We start from the raw sequence: 22,412 nt of genomic DNA on the forward strand, positions 1-22,412 counted from the left end.
TCAAGTGGTTAGAACTCCACGCTTCCACTGCAAGGAGCACGGGTTCAATCCCTGGTCAGGGAACTAGGTTCCTGCAAGCCACACGGACAGTTAAAAAAAAAAAAAGTCTGATGCAGCCTGGTCCCAAGTCACCATGCAGCACGCTGTACTGTCCTGTTAGGCGGAGCCTCATGGGCACTACAGCCTCTCGGGGCTCAGTATGTGGTGGGGCAGAGCTCTGGATGCGTCAGCTCTCCACTCGACCATGGTAACTCCCCCTGGATGTCTGACATCGTTCGTTCCAAAGGCCCTTTAGAAGGGGCTTTCTCGCTGGTTGGAGCTGGAGACACACAAGTCTCAGTGGGAGAGGAGAAATGGAAAGGGCAAGAGCGGAGCGGCTGGACTCAGCTCACCAAGAGCCACCTGCTGCCCGATGCCCGATTCTGAGAAAGCCTTTCACCAACACACATTACAGGCCACCGGCACTGACAGCATATCCCCAAAAGTGTCAGCTAACTGAGCTCAGGATGGCATTTAGGAAGGTTCAGGCCATCTCTTTCCCCTCCCTCAGGACAGTAAGTCTAGAAGTACTCCAATGCCTGATCTCCTCCAGGGAGGACAAGTGAAATGTCGGCCCCTGTCCCATCACAGTCACACCACCAAGGACACCCTTCAGAGTTAAATGTGTCCACAGAGCAGGTTCTAATCGGGCTACGGAACAAATATTAACTAGATTTGCCATAAGATAGGAAAACAACGCCTAGCCCTAGGTATAATTTGAGATAAAAATAAATAAATACAGAAAAGGTGGGTTGGTACTCCTACTTAGTATTAAGAAAGATAAATGCACAACACAAAAGTACCTGCCTCTAAATTTAAGGACAAAAAAATAAATTGGATCCACTTGGACAATGTCTTTTTCTTGAATACGAAAATGATTCAGAAGAAAAAGATCACAATATACATAAATTTGCTGTAAAAACATTAAGCACGGTTTTATATCCCGAACATTATAATAAACTTAATGAATGTGACAATCACACTGTATGGTAACATCATCTCTATGGAGCTCCTATAGTTAGCATGTGACACTAAACAGAAGCAGTTCCCACATGGTCCAGTCCTTTGGATGTAGAAAATAAATACATCACAAACGTTTTTTCCCTACAAACTCACTCATTTACTATAAATGTTATTTCTGGTTACATGAGCAATCAAATCAAGGAGAAAGATAAACCATCATTTAATGCTGAGTATAATAATAATTTTTAAACACACAGTATTTAATATTTAGTTACCTCGCCTGACGCTTCGTCGACTAAAGATATCTGGGTAGGAGTTTCAATTTCAATGGATATCTATTAAAATAAAATAAGAGGTCATGTATACATTGCATTATACATTTTCATGGGTTTTCATGGCTTTATATGCCTTTGCCATCTCAAACACAGAAAGGGAACTAAGAGACGTTACAGACTCTCTGTGGAACAATTTCTGATTTCACTATAATAATGGTTTAACAGCCCCAAAACATGATAAAGCTAATACAGCACCTTTCCTGAAGTTGATGTGGCAATACGGATTGAATGCCTTATAAACTTACACATCCTCAGACACAGCAATCCTACATCTATGAATTCAATTTCCCTCCCTTCACCTCCCCATGTATTCTATGTGTTTAGGTTTTCTGCTGCAGAACACAGTCTGCCATCAGTCCACGGTGTGTTGGCCTAATTCACAGATTTGAGCTGCTATGAAAAGGTCGGAGTGTACGTGCACATTTTACTAGAAGAGCGAGGAGCACAGAGAGGCATCCAGTAAGTAGCTGATGAATAAACAGAATTTCCCACCTTTTTAGCCCACTGATGTCATAAGATTTACAGTGACTGAAATTCAGGTGTGAAAATATCCTTGCATTTCTGGAATAAACACACTGTATTCATGATAAACTATTTTTTAATACTGCGAGATTCAGTCAGCTATGACCTTAATTAGGATATTCACACGTGAAATGGCCTTTTTCCCCCCACTTACTATCACTATCCATCCTGCCAGTGAGGTTGAGCAGCTTATCTTTTTAGTCTCTCCTACAATAGGGATCATTTGTTCTTTGAACATTTGGCAAAACGCACCTATAAAACCATCTGGGTGTGGGGCTTTTTTGAAGAAGAGATCTTTGAAAACTGTTTTAATGTCTTTGACGCCTACTTCTTTATTCAAGTGGTCTACTTTTCTTCCCTCAATTTGGTATTTTCCTACTTTTCCAGTATTTATCCACTGTGTCTAAATTATTGAATATACTATCATATTAATTTTCAAGACAAGGCACTGCTATTATTAATAGGTATTTTCCTTTTTATCATTCTGTATTTTTATATGCATCTTTGTTCTTTTAATCGATCTTGGCAAGATTTATCTCTATTTCGTTTTGTTTTCTTTTGTTTGTTTTGTTTCTTTGCTTTGGCCACACTGTGCGGCATGTGGGATCTTAGTTCCCCAACCAGAAATCAAACCCGCATCCCCTGCATTGGAAGCACAGAGTCTTAACTGCTGGACCACCAGGAAGTCCCTAAATTTACCTCTATTTCTCTAGAAACCAGCTTTTACTTTTGTTAATCTTCCCTTTTATTCTCTGTGGTAGTTAGTCTCTATATCGCTAACCTGTCCTTTTCTCTCTATTATTTTCTTCTTTCACATATCCTTAGGTTTGCTTTGTTGCTCCTTTTCATTCTTCTTGAGTCAAAGGCTTATTCCATTTAGTTCCAGTCTGTTTTCTAAGAAATGCATTTAATGCTCTCAATTTCCCTTCAAGTACTAACTTAGCTGTGCTCCACACACTTTGACATGTCACACTTTCATTGTCCATCAGTCCTAAGTATTGTATGTTTTTCTTTACAATTTCCTCTTTAACCTAGAGTTGCTTGTGGTATGCATTTAGCTCCCATATGTATGGGATGATTTTAACTCTCCTTGTATGTCTGATTTCCAACATCATTGTATTACCATCGTATTACCATCTTTTACCATTGTATTATGGTAAAAGAACAGATCACTAGGGTTCCTTGAAACTTCTTTAGTGACGTAGTACATGCTCAGTTTTGATAAACGTTCCAAGTTTACCCAAAGATCTCTTCTCTGTTCGGTTTAAAGCTCTGTGTTTCGATTGGTTCGCATGTATTAATTACGCCATTTAAATCTTCTGTATATTCACTTACTTCCTGTCTCGTCATTTCTCAGCTTCTGAGAGTGGTCTGGGTAGCTCTCAGCTTCTCAGAATGGTCTGGGTAGCTCTCCAGCTACCCTTTCTCCCTTAGATTATGAGGTGGCCTTGAACTACATCCACTCAGCTGACCTGGAATGATCCTACAAGCCCCTTCCACGTACACTTCCAGGTTAGCAGTGGCCACAAGAAACACCTGTGTGAGATTTGGAAGGCAGAAGTGAACCAGCAGCCATTTTTCAATGCTCTGAAAGGCACCAGAAATTATAACAGCTCAGGTACGCTGTTGATCTGTTGGCTTACCTCACTGACATGGGCAGTACGGCCGCAGCTCCGTCTTCCGCTGGGCATCCTCCCGAGCTTCTTGGAGCCCTGGGCCACGTGTGTGGAACTCAGTGACCGAGGAGCGGGAGGCAGACATGGGTCCCCATTTGTCCCTGTGGACTCCAGCCTGTCTCTGCTCTTCTCTCCTTCTTTTTCAGCTTTCCTTCCTGACTGGTGGCCAGATTGACCCACAGTAACTTCAGGCCTAATACCAAGGCCAACGTTACAGCCTTGCTGTTGTGTCCCTCTGCAGAGGGGGGACGGATCCCACCCAACTGACAGATCAGAGGCTAAGACTGAAGATGCCACACATGAACGAAGAGAGTGTGAAAACACTGCGGTATGTTCACTGTGGGACTTTCTGGGGAGAGCAGGCTGGGAGGAAGTGGTTTGTGTGACCTGAGAAAATGGGAGCAGGTGGCCCTGGTTTTTATCGTGGTTACGGGGTGGGCCTGGGCTTGCATGTTTGAAATCCATGTAGGCACCAAGGAAGGGGGAGGCTTTTTTTTTTTTTAATCAGTTTGCCCAGATGTGGGGCAAGTGGAGGTGGGAGCGGAAAGCTGCCAGCAATCAGACATCAAACATTCCTGGTGATGCTTGTTCAGACTTCTCTGCCAGCACCCCCAGTTCCTGACCGTTTAATCCATATCACAAACCCTGATGCTATCTGCTCCTCGTGGTTCTTCCTCTGCTCAAGCACTGGGTGGTCAGGTACTACTGCATCCAGGTTGAGGCTACTTTGTCAATTGCATTTATGTTCATATCTTCTTGATACTATTAAAAGGTAGTTCCTTTTAATAGTAAATAACACCTTCTGTGACGCTTATGGTATTTTTTTTTGCCTTCAATCTCTGTATGATATGAAAGTTGCCACTCTGGCATGTTTAGCTTCTAATTGTTCATTATATTTTTTCCTTTTTATTTTTTCCCCTCTAACCTGCATTTTTCCTTTAGAGCAATTTATGTCTCTTGTAGACCAAGACTGGTGGATCTTTTTTTTTTTTTTTTAGCCCAAACCAAGAATTTGTCTTTTGATCCAGGGTTGAAGTAAATCCATTCATATTCATAGCGATTACTGTTATAATAGAACTTTTGCCACCATCTTCGCATTTTCAACGTGCCATGCTTTTTTCTCCCCTTTACCTTCTGTTGGATAGATCCATTTTATTCTGCCACATTCAAAAGTATCCATTCTATTTTCATTCTGATTGTTATCCCTTTCTTATTATAACCCATAAATTCTGTTTGTTTTTCCTAATCTATCCCATGATCTAAATAAAAGGATTTATCAATTATGTCAATGAATGTTTTATACTTTAAAGTAATAAAACGTAACTCAGCAAGAGAGCCTGTGAGATTAGACAAAACTAAGAATCTAGGTCAACATGTTGAGGGACAAGAAAGAAAAATCAGCAGCGATAAAATGCCAACCTCTTCCAAACTAATGAATTACAAAGGCTAACCAGCAACACTGTAATTACTGCGGGTAGATACAGTGTGGCGGAAGCGGGCTTTGAATAATGCCAATGCTTTGCTCAATACACCTCGAAACATATTTCCCACTTGGAAAGAAGAATTAGTGTCATTCAAAAAATAAAACTTACGATTCGTTTCTCCCAAAATCTGTACCTCGGGCTCGTTAACAACAGCTCTTTAGTAACAGGCGAACAGTATAAGTACACCTTCAAGCTGAAAACAAGAGACCAAAAAAATCGATAATGAGACATCTGGGTGACTAGGAAATATGTTTCAAAGTATGTCAGTTGCCTTGAATAATTCAGAAACTGAGCTGGCAGGCCAATACTCCAGTGCCCACCTCAGTCCCATCGAGACTATAAAGGGACGGGCAAGAAGCAGAGGAGGGAAAATACTGTGTCCTCTGACCTCCTCAAAGGCTGGTCCTCACCATTCTCATCTTAAAGACACAGGTTTTAGACAATCAGGTATGTCTGGAGAGATACCACCCAATGGTAAACTACCTCTGCAGAACGGGAAGTGGGACAGGAGACGGCTGCCTTTTACTTCATATAAATCTATTCTGTTTATGTTTAGTGGGCAGAAATCAACTTCATGACAATCTTTAAAAATTCAACACTCCAGTTCAGAGGTTAGGAATACAGTCTACAGCGGATCATACTTTCCAGAGATGCCCACACTGACGTATACACCCTAACCACACACTGTCTTCTTACAAAGTGGTCATGGAAATTCCCCCACTGACAGGAGGCGTCTGTGTTAACCTCCCCTTGAACCCAGATAGAGCTTTGTAACTGCCTTAGCCAACAGAATGTGATGGACATAATACAGCAGGCCTTTCGAGGCTAGATCTCCAGGCAGTGTGGCTGCCGCTGGCCCTCTCTTGGGACATACACTTTTTTTTTTTAGTTTCCATTTAAGAAGTCCTGCTATTCTGAAACCACTATGCTGAAGAGCTATTTTTTAGAGACAGAGATGCCCAAAGTGCCCCAACTGTTTGAGTCTCCCCAGCCCAGATGTCAGACATTAATGAATGAGCCTTCAGATAATGTCAGCCCCCATACGACACCCAGTCAGGCAGAAACCAGCCATCCCCACTGTACCCTGTCAGAACTCCTGACCCATAGAAACAGACAGAGAGAATACATGATTAGTGTTGTTTTAAGTCACTGAGTTTGGGGGTAGTTTGTTACGCAGCAATAGATAACTAATACATAGGCTCTAAAATCAGACAGACCTGGTGGGAATCCTGGTCCTGCCACTTACTGGCTGCGTGACCTTGGGCAACTAATTTAACCCTTCTGGTTCCTCAGTTTCCTCATCTGTAAGATAGAAATAATAATAGTATCTATTCAAAATATTATCAAGAGGCTCTAAGGAGAATGTCAGCTCCAAGAAGAGAGGGATTTTTGCCTATTTTCCTCACTACTGTATCTTCAACATCTAGTATGAATATATATTTTTTTTCCTCTTTTTTTTTTTTTTTGCAATACGCGGGCCTCTCACTGTTGTGGCCTCTCTCGTTGTGGAGCGCAGGCTCAGTGGCCATGGCTCACGGGCCCAGCTACCCTGCGGCATGTGGGATCTTCCTGGACTGGGGCACAAACCCATGTCCCCTGCATCGGCAGGCGGACTCTCAACCACTGCACCACCAGGGAAGCCCATGAATATATATTTTTAATAAATATTAGCTACCATTATCAAAAACACAGACTATTGATATCACTTAGCAAAGAAGCCTGCTAAGTCAAAGATCAAATAGTCAAAAAGTCAATAGCGTCCTTTCTATATACAGTTGACCCTTGAACAACATGGATTTCAACTGGGAGGGTCCACTTATGCACGGAATTTTTTTCTTCACTAAATAAGTACCATAGTACTACACAATCTGCAGTTAGTTGAACCCATAGATGCGGAACCAGGATAGGGAGGGCCAACTATAAAGTTATATGTGGATTTTTGACCTCATAGAAGGTCGGTGCCCCTAACCACTGTGTTGTTCAAGGGTCAACTGCATATATCTTGAGAATTTGGAATCTGACTTAGGCAATGACTGCAGGAAAAGAATGCAATGACTCAGCTTTAAGAAAGGATCCAACAATATTATATGACTCTTTATAAAGGAACAATCATTTACGCACACACACAGACACACTCTTACAGAAATAAAAATGAACAGACTATTACTGCACCCAATAGCATGGATGAATCATTCAAATATAATGTTAAGTAAAAGAAAACAAGTAGAAGAGTCTATTCAGTATGATTCTATTTAAATAAAGTTCAAAAACAACCAAAGCTAAACGATGATGACAAAAGTCAGAAGAGAGGTTACCTGTGGGTGGGGAAGACTGACTGGGGGAGGGACAGGGTTCTGTCCCAGGATATTGATGCTGTTCTATTTCTTGGACTGGGCAGACACTACACATGTGTTCACTTGTAAAAGTTCATCAGACTATTCCCATATGATGTGAGTACTTTTCTATGTAGATGTTACAGCTCAATTAAAATTTTTACTTAAAAAAATAGAACACACAAATAAATAGCAAAGGAAATTACCTGGGGACCTCCCTGGTGGTCCAGTGGCTAAGGCTCCGCGCTCCCAATGCAGGGGACCTGGGTTCAATCCCTGGCCAGGGAACTAGATCCCACATGCCACAACTAAGAGTCTGTATGCTGCAACTAAAGTTCCCACATGCCGCAACTAAAGATCCACATGCCACAACGAAGATCCCACATGCCACAACTAAGCCCCAGCTCAGCCCAGTAAATAATTTTAAAAAAGAAAAGAAAAGAAATTACCTGCACTCCAACCTTCTTTTCAAGGTAGGGGCTCTTAATCCTTTCATGTGATCTGAAAACAAAAGAATCAGAAATCATAAATACATTATCTTTTTCAGAGGATTCCTTGGCCCAAGGAAACTGAGCTGTCTGTTCTTTTTAGGCTTCCTTTTAAGAGAAAATAAATGAGAGGTTCACTTTGATAGGAGCACTGATTTGTATGAGCTACTGGCTCTTGCTTCTGCAGATGAAGAATCCACTGAAAATAGGAAAAGAACCACTAAAAGTTGACCATCTCTGAGCCAACAGAAGCCATTTAAAAGGAGAATGATCCTCCGCATCTTAGGGCTAAATCACTCAGAGTAGCCACAGGAGAATGCATGACCTCATTCAGAACTGCTTCCATCACTTTCCTTTACTCTCTTCTTTCATTTCAATCCAACCACATGCTCTCTGTGACCTCTTCAATTCCAGTCACTAAAGTTAGTCCATCTAGAAATTCAAGTTTGCTTCCATGGAATCCTTGAGAAAACCATTCAGGCTTAGGCCAGAATAAGAAGAGTTTCATTATCTTCTCAGCCTACTGTGACTGCTGTGTTGAAAGGTGGGTTATTGCTACCCACAGAGGCTTGCTCCACAGCTTGCCAAATTAACAAACACAGAAAGGTGACTTTTAAAGAAAGGTAACATTTAAACCAAATGGTACATTAAATATATAGTGCATTATAATATTACATTTTGAATCTTTAGCATGCAAAAGCCCAGATAACAAGAACCAAACATTTTGAAATTGCTTAGTTAAATCAAACCAATTCTAATTATCCTAATTCCAAATAAAAACCAAAAGAAAGCTGGAGTAACTATACTTAGACAAAACAGACTTTAAAACAAAGACTCTAATAAGAGACATTATCATATTACATATGATAATGTAATATTTACAAATGTTATATCCTCTTGTTGGGTCCATCCAACAAGAGGATATAACGTTTGTAAACATTTATGCACCCAACAGAGGAACATCTAAATACATAAAGCAAATATTAACAGACTTAAAAGGAGAAATAGACAGCAATACAGTAAGAGCAGGGGACTTTAATACTGCACTTAAGTCAATGGATGGATCATTCAGTCAGAAAATCAGTAACAAAACATTGGACCTAAACAACACATAAAATCAGATGAACTTCACAAATATATAAAGAACACTTCATGCAAAGGCAACAGAACACACAATCTTCTCAAGTGCACATGGAACATTTTCCAGGATAGACCATATATTAGACCACAAAATGAGTCTCAATAAATTTAAGATGATTAAAATCATATCAAGCATCTTTTCCAACTACAATGGTATGAAACTAAAATTAATTACAAGAAGAAAACTGGAAAATTCACAAATAAGTGGAGATTAAACAACATGCTACTGAACAACCAATGGGTCAAAGAATAAATCAAAAGAGAAATTTTAAAATACCTTGAGACAACTGAGAATGGAAATAAAACATACCAAAATTTGTGGGTTGCAGCAAAAGCAGTTCTAAGGGGGAAGGTCAAGAGACAAATGCCTACCTCAAGAAACAAGAAAAATCTCAAATAACCAACCTAACTTTACAACCCAAGAAACTAGAAAAAGAAGAACAAACAAAGCCCAAAATTAGCAGAAGGAAGGAAATAACCAAGATTAGAACAAAAATAAATAAAAAACAGACTAAAAAGGCAACAGAGAAACTAAGTTGTGAAACTAAGAGCTGGTTCTTTGAAAAGGTAAACAAAATTGACAAGCCTTTGCTAGACTAAGCAACAAAGGAGAAGGGGGGGGAGAGAGAGAGAGAGAGAGAGAGAGGGAGGGAGGGAGGGAGGGAGAGATAGGACTCAAATAAATAAAATCAGAAATGAAACAGGAGCTATTACAACTCTTAAAACGGAAAAGAAAGGGTAAGAGACTACTATGAACAATTATACACCAACAAAGTGGACAACCTAGAAGAAATGGATAAATTCTTAGAAACATACAACCTACCAAGACTGAATCATGGTGAAACAGAAAATCGGAATAGACTGATAACTAGTAAGGATACTAAATATCTCTACTAATATCAGTAACTTTAAAAATCCAACAAACAAAATTCCCGGACCAGATGGCTTTGCTAGTGAATTCTACAAACATTCAAAGAACTCAATTTATGAGGCTAGCATTACCCTGATACCAAAACCAGACAAGGACATCACACAAATTACAGACCAATATCCCTGATGAACATAGATGAAAAAAATCCTCAACAAGATATTAGCAAACAGAATTCAACAACACATTAAAAGGATCATACACCATGATTTAGTGGGATTTATTCCAGGGATGCAAATTTGGTTCAACATCCACAAATCAGTCAATGTTATAATCACATGAACAAAATGAAGGACAAAAAACCATATAATCATCTCAACAGATGCACAAAAAGCACTGGACAAAACTTGACATCCATTTATGATAAAAACTCTCAATAAATCAGGTATAGAGGGAACAAACTTCAATATAATAAAGACCATATGTGACAAGCTCTCAGCAAACATCATAATCAGTGGTGAAAAGCTGAAAGCTATTTCTCTAAGATCAGAAATAAGACAAGAACACCCATTCTTGCCCTTTTATTCAACATAATATTATAAATTCCAGCCATAGGAATTAGGCAAGAAAAAGAAAGAAAAAGCATGCAAAGTTGAAAGGAAGAAGTAAAACTGGCACTATTTACAGACAACATGATACATATATAGAAAATACTAAAGACTCCATCAAAAAACTGTTAGAGGAATATTGGTCAAGATGGCAGTGTCGGAAGACGCAGAGTTAGCATCTCCCCACAACTAGGGTGCCTGAAGGCCGCGGGTGGGGAACTCTGACGCCCAAGGAGACGGGAGGAACTCCAAAGTGAACCGGTAGGATGTAGGGGGACTGAGAGGGGAGGAGAAGTGGGTGCCAGACAGGATCAGTGCCCCTGAGGCCAGGGAGATCAGGAGAGGCAGGAGAGAGGGGCCCTCTGGGAAGAGCAGGAGAGGAGTGGAGGGCAATCTCCCAGCCCACTTGGGCCAGGGAGCCTGCTGAGCTCCCAAACCAGTACCCACCCCCCCAAAGCCTGATCCAGGCCACATGGGTCCTGGAGGCATAAGAGGGAGGCTGGGGAGATCAGGAGAGGCAGGTGGGAGGAGTCATCCAGGAGGAGCGGGAGAGGAGCGGAGGGTGATTGCTCCACCCACTAGAGCCCAGGAAGCCTGATGGGCTCCCAGGTGAGGTCCCCTGCCCTATGAGACCAGGGGTGGGGGGCACGCCTGGGCCCCTTCTGTTCCTTGAGCCTAAGCCCCACCCCACACGGCCCCCAGGACCTTTTCCAGCCCTGTGGGTCCTGAGCATAGGCCCCGCCCACCACCCAAACCTCGCCCTTGCTTAGGCCCCGCCCTCCACAGCCAAGGCCTTCCCCCCTTTTTCTTCTTTTCCCTCCTCCTCTTTTTTTACTATTGTGGTACTGATGTACCTTCCAGTTGTTGATTCATCTATATTTTTATTTTTATATTCTTTCTAACATATCTGTTAGTTTCCTAGTCTAATTTTATTTTTTACTTTGTTATTGTTCTTTTTTTTTTTTTTTTTTGCCGCCCCATGCAGCTTGCGGGATCTTGGATCACAAGCCCAGGGTCGGGCCGAAGCTCCTGCAGTGGGAGCTTCAAGTCTGAACCACTGGACTAACAGAGAACCTCAGACCCCAGGGAATATTCATCAGAGTGAGGGCTCATGGCGTTCCTCATCTCAGCACCAAGATCCAGCTCCACCCAATAGCCTACAGACTCCAGTGTTGGAAGCCGCAGGCCAAACAACCAGTAAGACAAGAACACAATCCCACTCGTAAAAAAAAAAAAAAAAAAAAAAATGAGACAGCACACAAATATGTCACAGATGAAGGAGACAGGTAAAAACCTACAAAACCAAATAAATGAAGAGGAAATAGGCAACCTACCAGAACAAGAATTCAGAGTAATGACAGTAAAGATGATCCAGAATCTCGGAAATAGAATGGAGGCACGGATCGAGAAAATACAAGAAATGTTTAACAAAGATCTAGAAGAACTAAGGAACAAACAAACAGAGATAAACAACACAATAACTGAAATGAAAAATACACTAGAAGGAATCAATAACAGAATAACGGAGGCAGAAGAACGAATAGGTGAGCTGGAAGACAAAATGGTGGAAATAACTGCTGAGGAGCAGAATAAAGAAAAAAGAATGAAAAGAATTGAGGACAATCTCAGAGACCTCTGGGACAACACTAAACGCACCAACATTCAAATTATAGGGGTCCCAGAAGAAGAAGAGAAAAAGAAAGGGTCTGAGAAAATATTTGAACAGATTATAGTTGAAAACTTCTCTAACAGGGAAAGGAAATAGTCACCCAAGTCCAGGAAGCACAGGGAGTCCCATACAGGATAAACCCTAGGAGAAACACACCAAGACACATATTAATCAAACTAACAAAAATTAAATTCAAAGAAAAAATATTAAAAGCAGCAATGGAAAAACAAAAAATAACATACAAAGGAATCCCCATGAGGTTATCAGCTGATTTTTCAGCAGAAACTCTGCAGCCAGAAGGCAGTGGCAGGATATACTTAAAGTGATGAAAGAGAAAAACCTACAATCAAGATTACTCTATCCAGCAAGGATCTCATTCAGATTCGATGGAGAAGTGAAAAGGTTTTCAGACAGGCAAAAGCTAAGAGAATTCAGCACCACCAAACCAACTTTACAATAAATGCTAAAGAAACTTCTCTAAGCAGGAAACACAAAAGAAGAAAAAGACCCACAAAAACAAATCCAAAACAATTAAGAAAATGGTAATAGGAACATACATATTGATAATAACCTTGAATGTAAATGGATTAAATGCCCCAACCAAAAGACACAGACTGGCTGAATGGATACAAAAACAAGATCCATATATATGCTGTCTACAAGAGACCCAGTTCAGACCTAGGGACACATATGGACTGAAAGTGAAGGGATGGAAAAAGATATTGCATGCAAATGGAAATCAAAAGAAAGCTAGGGTAGCAATACTTATATCAGATAAAATAGACTTTAAAATAAAGACTGTTACAAGAGATAAGGAGGGACACTACATACTGATCAAAGGATCAATCCAAGAAGAAGACATAACAATTATAAATGTATATGCACACAACACAGGAGCACCTCAATACATAAGGCAAATGCTAACAACCATGAAAGGAGAAATAGACAGTAACACGTTAACAGTAGGGGACTTTAACACCCCACTTACACCAATGGACAGATCATCCAAACAGAAAATAAGTAAGAAAACACAAGCTTTAAATGACACAATATATCAGATAGATCTAATTGATATTTATAGAACATTCCACCCAAAAGTGGCAGAATACACTTTCTTCTCAAGTGCACATGGAACATTCTCCAGGATGGATCACATCTTGGGTGACAAATCAAGCCTCGGAAAACTTAAGAAAATTGAAATAGTTCAAGCATCTTTTCTGACCACAACACTATGAGATTGGAAATCAATTACAGGAAAAAAACTGTAAAAAACACAAATACATGGAGGCTAAACAGTGCACTACTAAATAACTAAGACATCACAGAAGAAATCAAAGAAGAAATTTAAAAATACATAGAAACAAATGACAGCGAAAACACAATGACCCAAAACCTATGGGACGCAGCAAAAGAAGTTCTAAGAGGGAAGTTGAGAGCAGTTCAATCTCACCTCAAGAAACAAGAAAACTCTCAAATAAATAATCTAACCCTACACTTAAAACAACTAGAGAAAGAAGAACAAGGAAAACTCAAAGTCAGTATAAGGAAAGAAATCATAAAGATCAGAGCAGAAATAATGAAATAGAAACGAAGAAAACAATAGCAAAGATCAATAAAACTAAAAGCTGGTTCTCTGAGAAGATAAAAAAAATTGAGAAACCCTTGGCCGGACTCATCAAGGAAAAAAAGGCAGAGGACGCAAATCAATAAAATTAGAAATGAAAAAGGAGAAATCACAAGTGACACTGCAGAAATACAAAGGAATATAAGAGACTACTACAAACAACTATATGCCAATAAAATGGACAAACACAAAGAAATGGACAAATTCTTGGAAAGGTACAACTTTCCAAGGCTGAAAAAGGACGAATTAGAAAATATATACAGACCTATCACAAGCAATGAAATTGAAACTGTAATTAAAAATCTTCTAACAAACAAAAGTCCAGGACCAGATGGCTTCACAGGCGAATTCTATCAAACATTTAGTGAAGAGCTAACACCAATCCTTCTTAAACTCTTCCAAAAAGTTGCAGAGGGAGGGACACTCCCACATACATTGTACGAGGCCGCCATCACCTTGATACCAAAACCAGAAGAAGATATCACAAAAAAAGAAAATTATAGACCAATATCCCTGATGAACATAGATGCAAAAATCCTGAACAAAATACTAGCAAAGAGAATCCAACAGCACATTAAGAGGATCATACACCATGATCAAGTGGGATTTATCCCAGGGATGCAAGAATTCTTCGATGTACGCAAATCAATCAATGTGATACACCACATTAACAAATTAAGGAATAAAAACCATATGATCATCTCAATAGATGCAGAAAAAGTTTTTGACAAAATTCAACACCAATTTATGATAAAAACTCTCCAGAAAGTGGGCATAGAGGGAACCTACCTCAACATAATAAACACCACATATGACAAACCCACAGCCAACATCATACTCGATGGTGAAAAACTGAAAGCATTTCCACTAAGATCAGGAACAAGACAAGGATGTCCACTCTCACCACTCTTATTCAACATACTATTGGAATTCCTAGCCACAGCAATCAGAGAAGAAAAAGAAATAAAAGGAATACAAATTGGAAAGGAAGTAAAACTGTCACTGTTTGCCAATGACATGATACTATACATAGAAAATCCTCAAGATGCCACCAGAAAACTACTAGAACTAATCAATGAATTTGGCAAGGTTGCAGGATACAAAATTAATGCACAGAAATCTCTTGCATTCCTATACATCAACAATGAAAAATCAGAAAGAGAAATTAAGGAAACACTCCCATTTACCATTGCAACAAAAAAATAAAATACTTAGGAATAAACCTGCCTAAGGAGGCAAAAGACTTGTACTCAGAAAACTATAAACCACTGATGAAAGAAATCAAAGATGACATAAAACAGATGGAGAAAGATACCATGTTCTTGGATTGGAAGAATCAATGTTGTGAAAATGACTACACGACCCAAAGCAATCTACAGATTCAATGCAATCCCCATCAAACTACCAATGGCATTCTTCACAGAATTATAAAAAAAAAAATTTACAGTTCGTATGGAAACACAAAAGACCCCAAATAGCCAAAGCAATCTTGAGAAAGAAAAATGGAGTTGGAGGAATCAGGCTCCCTGACTTCAAACTATACTACAAAGCTACAGTAATCAAGACAGTTTGGTACTGGCACAAAAACAGAAATATAGATCAATGGTACAGGATAGAATGCCCAGAGATAAACCCACACACATATGGTCACCTAATTTACGACAAAGGAAGCAAGAACATACAATGGAGAAAAGACAGCCTCTTCAATAAGTGGTGCTGGGAAAACTGGACAGCTACATGTAAAAGAGTGAAATTAGAACACTACCTAACACCATAGACAAAAATAAATTCCAAATGGATTAAAGACCTAAATGTAAGACCAGACACTACAAAACTCTTAGAGGAAGCCATAGGAAAAACACTCTTTGACATAAACCACAGCCAGATCTTTTTTGACCCACCTCTTGAGTAATGGAAATAAAAACAAAAATAAACAAATAGGACTTAATTAAACTTAAAAGCTTTTGCACAGCAAAGAAAACCATAAACAAGACATAAAGACAACCCTCAGAATGGGAGAAAATATTTGCAAATGAAAACAACAGACAAAGGATTAATCTCCAGAATATACAAACAGCTCATGGAGCTCAATATCAAAAAAACAAACAACCCAGTTAAAAAATGGGCAGAAGACCTAAATAGACATTTCAGCAAAGAAGACATACAGATGGCCAAGAGGCACGTGAAAAGATGCTCAGCATCTCTAATTATCAGAGAAACGTAAATCAAAACTACAGTGAGGTATCCCCTCATGCTGGTCAGAATGGCCATTATCAAAAAGTCTAGAAACAATAAATGCTGGAGAGGGTGTGGTGAAAAGGGAACCCTCCTGCACTGTTGGTGGGAATGTAAATTGATACAACCACTATGGAAAACAGTATGGAGGTTCCTTAAAAAACTAAAAATAGAACTACCAAACGACCCAGCAATCCCACTATTGGGTATATACCCTGAGAAAACCATAATTCAAAAACAGTCATGTACCACACTGCAGCACTATTTACAATAGCCAGGACTAGGAAGCAACCTAGGTGTCCATTGACAGACGAATGGATAAAGAAGATGTGGTACATATATACAATGGAATCTCACTCAGCCATAAAAAGAAACGAAATTGAGTTATTTGTGGTGAGGTGGATGGACCTAAGTCTGTCATACAGAGTGAAGTAAGTCAGAAAGAGAAAAACAAATACCACATGCTAACGCATATATGTGGAATCTAAAAAACCGGTACTGATGAACCTAGATTCGCTTTGTTGTGCAACAGAAACTAACACAATATTGTGAAGCAATTATACTCCAATAAAGATCTATTAAAAACAAAAAACTGTTAGAATAAAGGAATTCAGTAAAGTTGCAGGATATCAACATACAGAAGTCTGCTGCATTTCTACACACAAATAACCATCAGAAAGAGAAATTAAGAAAATGATCCCATTCACAGCTACATCAAAAAGAATAAAATATGTAGGAATAAATTTAACCAAGGAAGTAAAGACCGGTATATTGAAAACTACATGCATTAATAAAAGAAATTGATGACACAAATAAATGTAAAGCTATTCCATGCTCATAGATTGAAAGAATCAATACTGTTAAATTGCCCATACTACCCAAAGCAATCAACAGGTTCAGTGCAACCCATATCAAAATTCCAATGGCATTTTTCATAGGAACAGAACAAATAATCATAAAATTTGTATAGAACCACAAAAGAACCCCAAATAGCCAAAGCAATCTTGAAAAAAAAACAAAACTGGAGACATGCTCCCTGGTTACAAAATGTATTGTTTCAAATGTATAGTAATTAAAACAGTATGGTACTGGCATAAAACCACATAGATCAACAGAACAGAATAGCAAGCCCAGAAATAAAGCCACACATATAGTGTCAATTACTGAGAATATATGATAAAGAAACCAAGAATATATGATGGGGAAAGGACAGTCTCTTGAATAAATGGTGGTAGGAAAACTGGACAGCCACATGCAAAAGAATGAAACCTAACCATTATCTTATATACCACACACAAAAATTAACTCAAAATAGATTAAAGACTTGAATCTAAGATCTGAAACCATAAAATTTCTAGAAGAAAACATAGGCCGTAAGCTCCTTGACATAGGTCTTGGTGGTGATCTTTTGAATCTGACACCAAAAGCAAAACTAAGCAAATGACATCAAATTAAAAAGTTTTTGCACAGCAAAGGAAAGCATCAACGAAATGAAAAAACCTACTGAATAGGAGAAAACATTTGCAAATCATGTATCTGATAAGGGACTAATATCCAAAATATATGAAGAACTCATAACTCAACAGCAAAAAAACAATCTGATTTTTTTAATGGGCAGATCTGAATAGACATTTTCCCCAAGACATACAGATGGCCAACGGGCACATGAAAAGATGTTCCACATCATTAATCATCAGGAAAATGCAAATCAAAACCACAATGAGATACCGCCTCACACCCATTAGACTGGCTATTATCAAAAAGAAAAATAACAAATGTTGAAAAGGATGTGGAGAAATGGGAACCCTTGTGCACTGTTGGTAGGAATGTAAATTGGTGCAGCCACTATGGGAAACAGTATGGAGGTTCCTCAAAAAATTAAAAACAGAACTATCATATGATCCAGCAATTCCACGTCTGGGTACTTAACTAAAGAAAACAAAAACACTAACTCAAAAAGACATCTGCACCCCCAGGTTCACTGAAGCATTATTTACAATAGCCAAGACATGGAAACAACCTAAGTGTCCATCAGTGAATGAATGCATAAAGAAGATGTGGTATATATGCACAATGAAATATTATTCAGCCATGAAAACTGCTGTCTCACCACGAATTAACAATCTTCATTATAAATTTTCTAAAAACTGATAAGTTTAAAGCTAATTATACAAAATTATTTTCTCTATATAACTTTTTTCCAGCTCTTTTAAGATTAATACATAAATGCTGCTGGAAAGTTAATTTTACTTAAAAAAAAAAAACTATAACCAAGTAGATTATTTTGAAAGTCTTTTCCTCCTCAGATCATTTACCAAAAATGACTTTCATCTGCATTTTGATTAATTTATGTAAACACTGCCTGTTACCACCCTTGAAGAAGGCAAACGGCAAAGGCAGTCCAGCTGGGTTGATGGGGAGACAATGTTAAACAGCCTAACAATAAACCACAAGAAAAAAATCTAATTATCCTAATTACCACCAACACATGTGCCCTCAAATTTGTATGTGACAATCCTTAACTCTTGAAAACAAGGCCGTCACCACACCTCAAGTGGGCGACGTTGACCAAACACGTGCCGCCACAGGACAGTCCACCTGCCCCCTCACAGTGTGCATCGCCTCAGGTCACTCCTGGTCCATGCTTTTAGGGCCAATGAGTGCATGCCAGGGCAGGACTCTCCCTTATGGGGGTTTCCAGAGAGTCTGAGTCACGGCAAACACAAGGCTGACTCAGGACTCTGCTCCAGGCTTCCAAACTACCTCAGTGCGCAGCAACCCGTCCTATCAAGACAACCCAGCCCACCACCCCAGTCAAGGGAATCTGGGGAGTTTACTTTGTGATGCTAGGACTGCACCCAGCATCTCCCTTCCAGGGCCTCTTTCCTTTTCCTCGACCAGAATAAATCATCTTAAGTGGTCTCCGGAAGGGGTCCTCCCCCACGCTGGGCCACTATCTCAGGCCACGGGTTCTCTTGTGTCCTCCAGGCCTCACTGGTGCTTAGTCAATTCTGCCCTGAGCACAGCGCTGGGTTCCAGATGGGCCATAAAGAGGCATCAAGCGGGTCCATGGCCCACCTCAACTTCTATCAAACTGTGATGTTAACATGCTCATGTGCATTTTTTTTTAACAAGAGTCCATGGACCTTGTCAGATATTCTATATTACTCAGCTCAGGCAGGGTAGCTTAAACAGAATGTATTTCTAACAGTTCTGGAAGCTAAAGTCCAAGATCAAGGTGCCAAGGTTGGTTTCTGGCAAGGCCTCTCCTGCCTTATAAAGAGCCCCCTTCTTGCTGTGTGCTCACATGGCCTCTCCTCAGTGTGAGATCTCTCTTCCTTTTCTTCGAAGGCCACCAAGCCTATCAAATTAGGACCCCACCCCTATGACCTCATTTAACCTTAATCACCTCCTAAAAGCCCTTTCTCCAAATACAGTCACACTGGGGGTCAGGGATTCAATACATGAATTGGGGGGGGGGACACAATTCAGTCCATGGCACATCCAAAGAAGTCTTGTTTCCCAAAAAGGTTAAAAACCACCAGTAGGTAATGTGGCAAACCTCAGAAAGCAGAAGTTGAGTTCTTGCCCTTGATCAGTTTACCTCCTCATTGGGAAAACAGACCCACGTGGGATTAGAGCACAGGAAAAGTTAGTATACACTGCTGGACAGGAGAGAGTCTTGCTTAATGTACAAACTAATGACGCTGCCTTCACAACTACACTTCAATTTAAAAAGTAAAATCAATAAATAATATAAATACACAAATAGAAAAACAAACGAACAAATTCCTCTAGATGAACTCATTCTCCAAACTCACTACTCCAAAACATGAAGGCCAAACCCAAATCCATTCTTTAATTGTGGCCACCACATGTGAGTTCAGAAATGCTGGCAGACTCAACACAAAAGGTAAAAATATCCTCCTCCACCAGTGGCTTCTCAATGAAAAACAAGACAAAAACAAAAATATTGTCCTCAAAAAGAAGCAGAAAGACCCTCACAGAGGCTCATGTGCTTTTTTAGCAAATTGATAGAGGAGGTCCAGATTTTCGTCATTAAAGAGAGAGAATTAGGGACTTAGAACCAGAAAGCAGAGCCATTCCCCAAAAGCAGAAATTTCAATGATTTACACCAGGTTAAAGTGAGTGATTCCACACACAACAGCTGATCTTCACACCAACTGTGTGATGAAGGGCATGTTTTGATATCTGTAATTTACTTTAAAATCACACCGTGTGATATATACGTGAATATGTATCTGAGTCACTCCTCAGAAGAGGGGTTGGGGGCATCCTGCTTAAGCTACTCTGGGAGTCCACACTCCAAGAGTAAGCTTCTAGAACGCTTCAGTTAAGCTTCATCTCTGGTCAATGCCCAAGGCCGTGCTAATTAGCACAATGAATATTAAACCTGTTTTCATAGGTAAAGTTAGTGACGTGTCAGTCAGCATACTAGACGTTAAAAATGGACAGTGGTTGTGAAGTTAGTGTTGCTCCAGCTCTGGAGACCGGCTAAAATGTTTTAGAGACGCTCCAGTCCTGCCTGGAGCATCTAGCCTCGGGACCATATCATTAGGGGGTGATGCTCCAAGCTTAAGTCCTAACCGCCTCCAGCTGTGAAATCTTGGTATTCTGGTTGCCTGACCTGGCCGTCTGTAAAGTAAACCGCATCCTACCTCTAGACCAAAATGAACCTTTCATAGGGGAAAAGAACATCTATAAGGAGGCGGAGCTTGCACTTCGCCGAGCTTACAGACAGGATGTTTAATTTGAGTGCGTGCATGCTTGCTAATCAACGTCTGCGGGTATGGCACAATTTCATCTAAACTTGTCTTTATAACATGATCGCGAGGATATGGGGGAAGAACTAAGTAATCCTTGCCAACCTCTGACTATTGGGCCTTGGGAGAACTTCCCCCAAAATCGAATAGTTGTGCCTGATCAAAGTGGCTTGGGTCAGTGACAACTGGGAGTCGCTGTTCTGTCCCGCGGTACCGATGAGGAATTAAAGCGTCAGACGGACTGAAGAGCCCGCCGGGACAAGGCGAGTCGCTAGTCTCTCCCCTGGCCTCCCAAAGCCTGAACTCCCTCCTGAAGGACCCCGACCCCCGCCTTCCCTCCCTCCAGCCCCTGGGCGACCTCGCTGCGGGGCCCGAACCCGCGCAACCCGGCTCCCCGGGACCGGGCGGCGCGCTGCGCTCGCTCACCTTTGTGGCAGTGCGACAGGAAGTAGGCGCGGGCCCTCAGGTTCTCCCGGTCGAAGCGGTCTATGGAGATGGTTGGATACTCGGCCATCTGCCCCTCGAAGCAGCTCATTGCGTCCGCCAACCCGGCCCGACTGGCCCCCAGCCTAGAAAGCAACGGAAGCCCTAGCCGCCGCCGGCCGCGCCGCCACTTCCGGGAAGCTGCCGCCGCCTCACCATTGGCCGGCCGGGCGCAGCCACGTCCAATCATAGCAGCCCCTCGGCCCGGGGGGCGGGAGGGGGGCAGTGCCAAGGAGCTTCCAGTCAGTTCCCGCAGCCCGCGACCTGCGGGGTGAAACCAACTAATTGGGCTACCCTGCGCTCAGAGCTGGGAGGCCGGGTGGAGGAATCTAGGGTGCAGCGCGAGGAGTGAGGCTCCTCCCGGATACCTTGACACAACACGGTGTCACTCTGGTGAAGAGTTGCCCGTGTCTGTGCAGGAACGAGAACGCCAAGGGAGACAACACCCAGAACAGACGGCTCCACCCAGGGATGCGGAGCTTGGCTTTGAAATCGGATGCGTTCCACTTCCTGCTTGTCAGCTGCGATCCTGCAAGCCTTCTTTTGCTTCTCCTCCTCTTTCTTGTCCCTTCCCAATGTCTACCTTATAGGATAAATGTCAGAATTGTGTGAGAAAACGGTATCAGGCTTGTGGTAGATTCGAAAACTCTTAGTCCCTGCTTCCCTTTATACGTAATCTACAAACGGAGTAAATCCATGATCCCTGATGATCACAGCTCAGATGCATGATCTTAGGGTAGATAAGTAAAGATCCCAAGGAGAGCTGAGCTGCTAGTCTCCCCTACCTACACCCCTTTTGACCTTTTTCTTTTTTCTAACTTTTTTTTTCTTTTGGAAGTTAGAAAGATGTATAAAAGAAAAAAGATTGGTAGGGTAATGGGCGAAAGGTCTGGAATTTTTTCACCACCAAAGCAACTTTATGAAAAGGTTTGCTAAAGTATTAACATTCACCGAATAGTCACAATGGCATTACCCGCGCCCCTTAGCAGCAAGTCTCCTTAGACACCACAGTATTATTAATCACAACTCCAATACTTGAAGTCCTACTTTGTGCACAGCACCGAACAAGCCCTGCCGTGATGACAGAGACGACTAAGATGCGCCTACGAGTCATTTTCAATCTGTTTGGAGACAAGAACTTTGCAGAACTTTCCACAGAGA

At 40.9% G+C, this 22,412-nt stretch overlaps 1 protein-coding gene across 1 annotated transcript in view; it reads right to left on the reverse strand.

The window, feature by feature from the left end:
• DCLRE1C (DNA cross-link repair 1C) overlaps positions 1 to 21,652 on the reverse strand; it is a 49,367-nt gene extending 27,715 nt beyond the window's left edge. Inside the window, exons 1-4 of the mRNA XM_079914928.1 lie at positions 21,195 to 21,652; positions 7,802 to 7,853; positions 5,128 to 5,212; positions 1,278 to 1,337 (exon numbers count right to left, since the gene is read on the reverse strand). Coding sequence (XP_079771054.1) covers positions 1,278 to 1,337; positions 5,128 to 5,212; positions 7,802 to 7,853; positions 21,195 to 21,441 — 444 coding nt within the window. The 5' untranslated portion in view covers positions 21,442 to 21,652. The remainder of the gene's footprint in view (positions 1 to 1,277; positions 1,338 to 5,127; positions 5,213 to 7,801; positions 7,854 to 21,194) is intronic.
• Positions 21,653 to 22,412: the final 760 nt, after the last annotated feature.

Source organism: Stenella coeruleoalba (assembly GCF_951394435.1).
Source record: "Stenella coeruleoalba genome assembly, chromosome: 2".
NCBI lineage: Eukaryota > Metazoa > Chordata > Mammalia > Artiodactyla > Delphinidae > Stenella > Stenella coeruleoalba.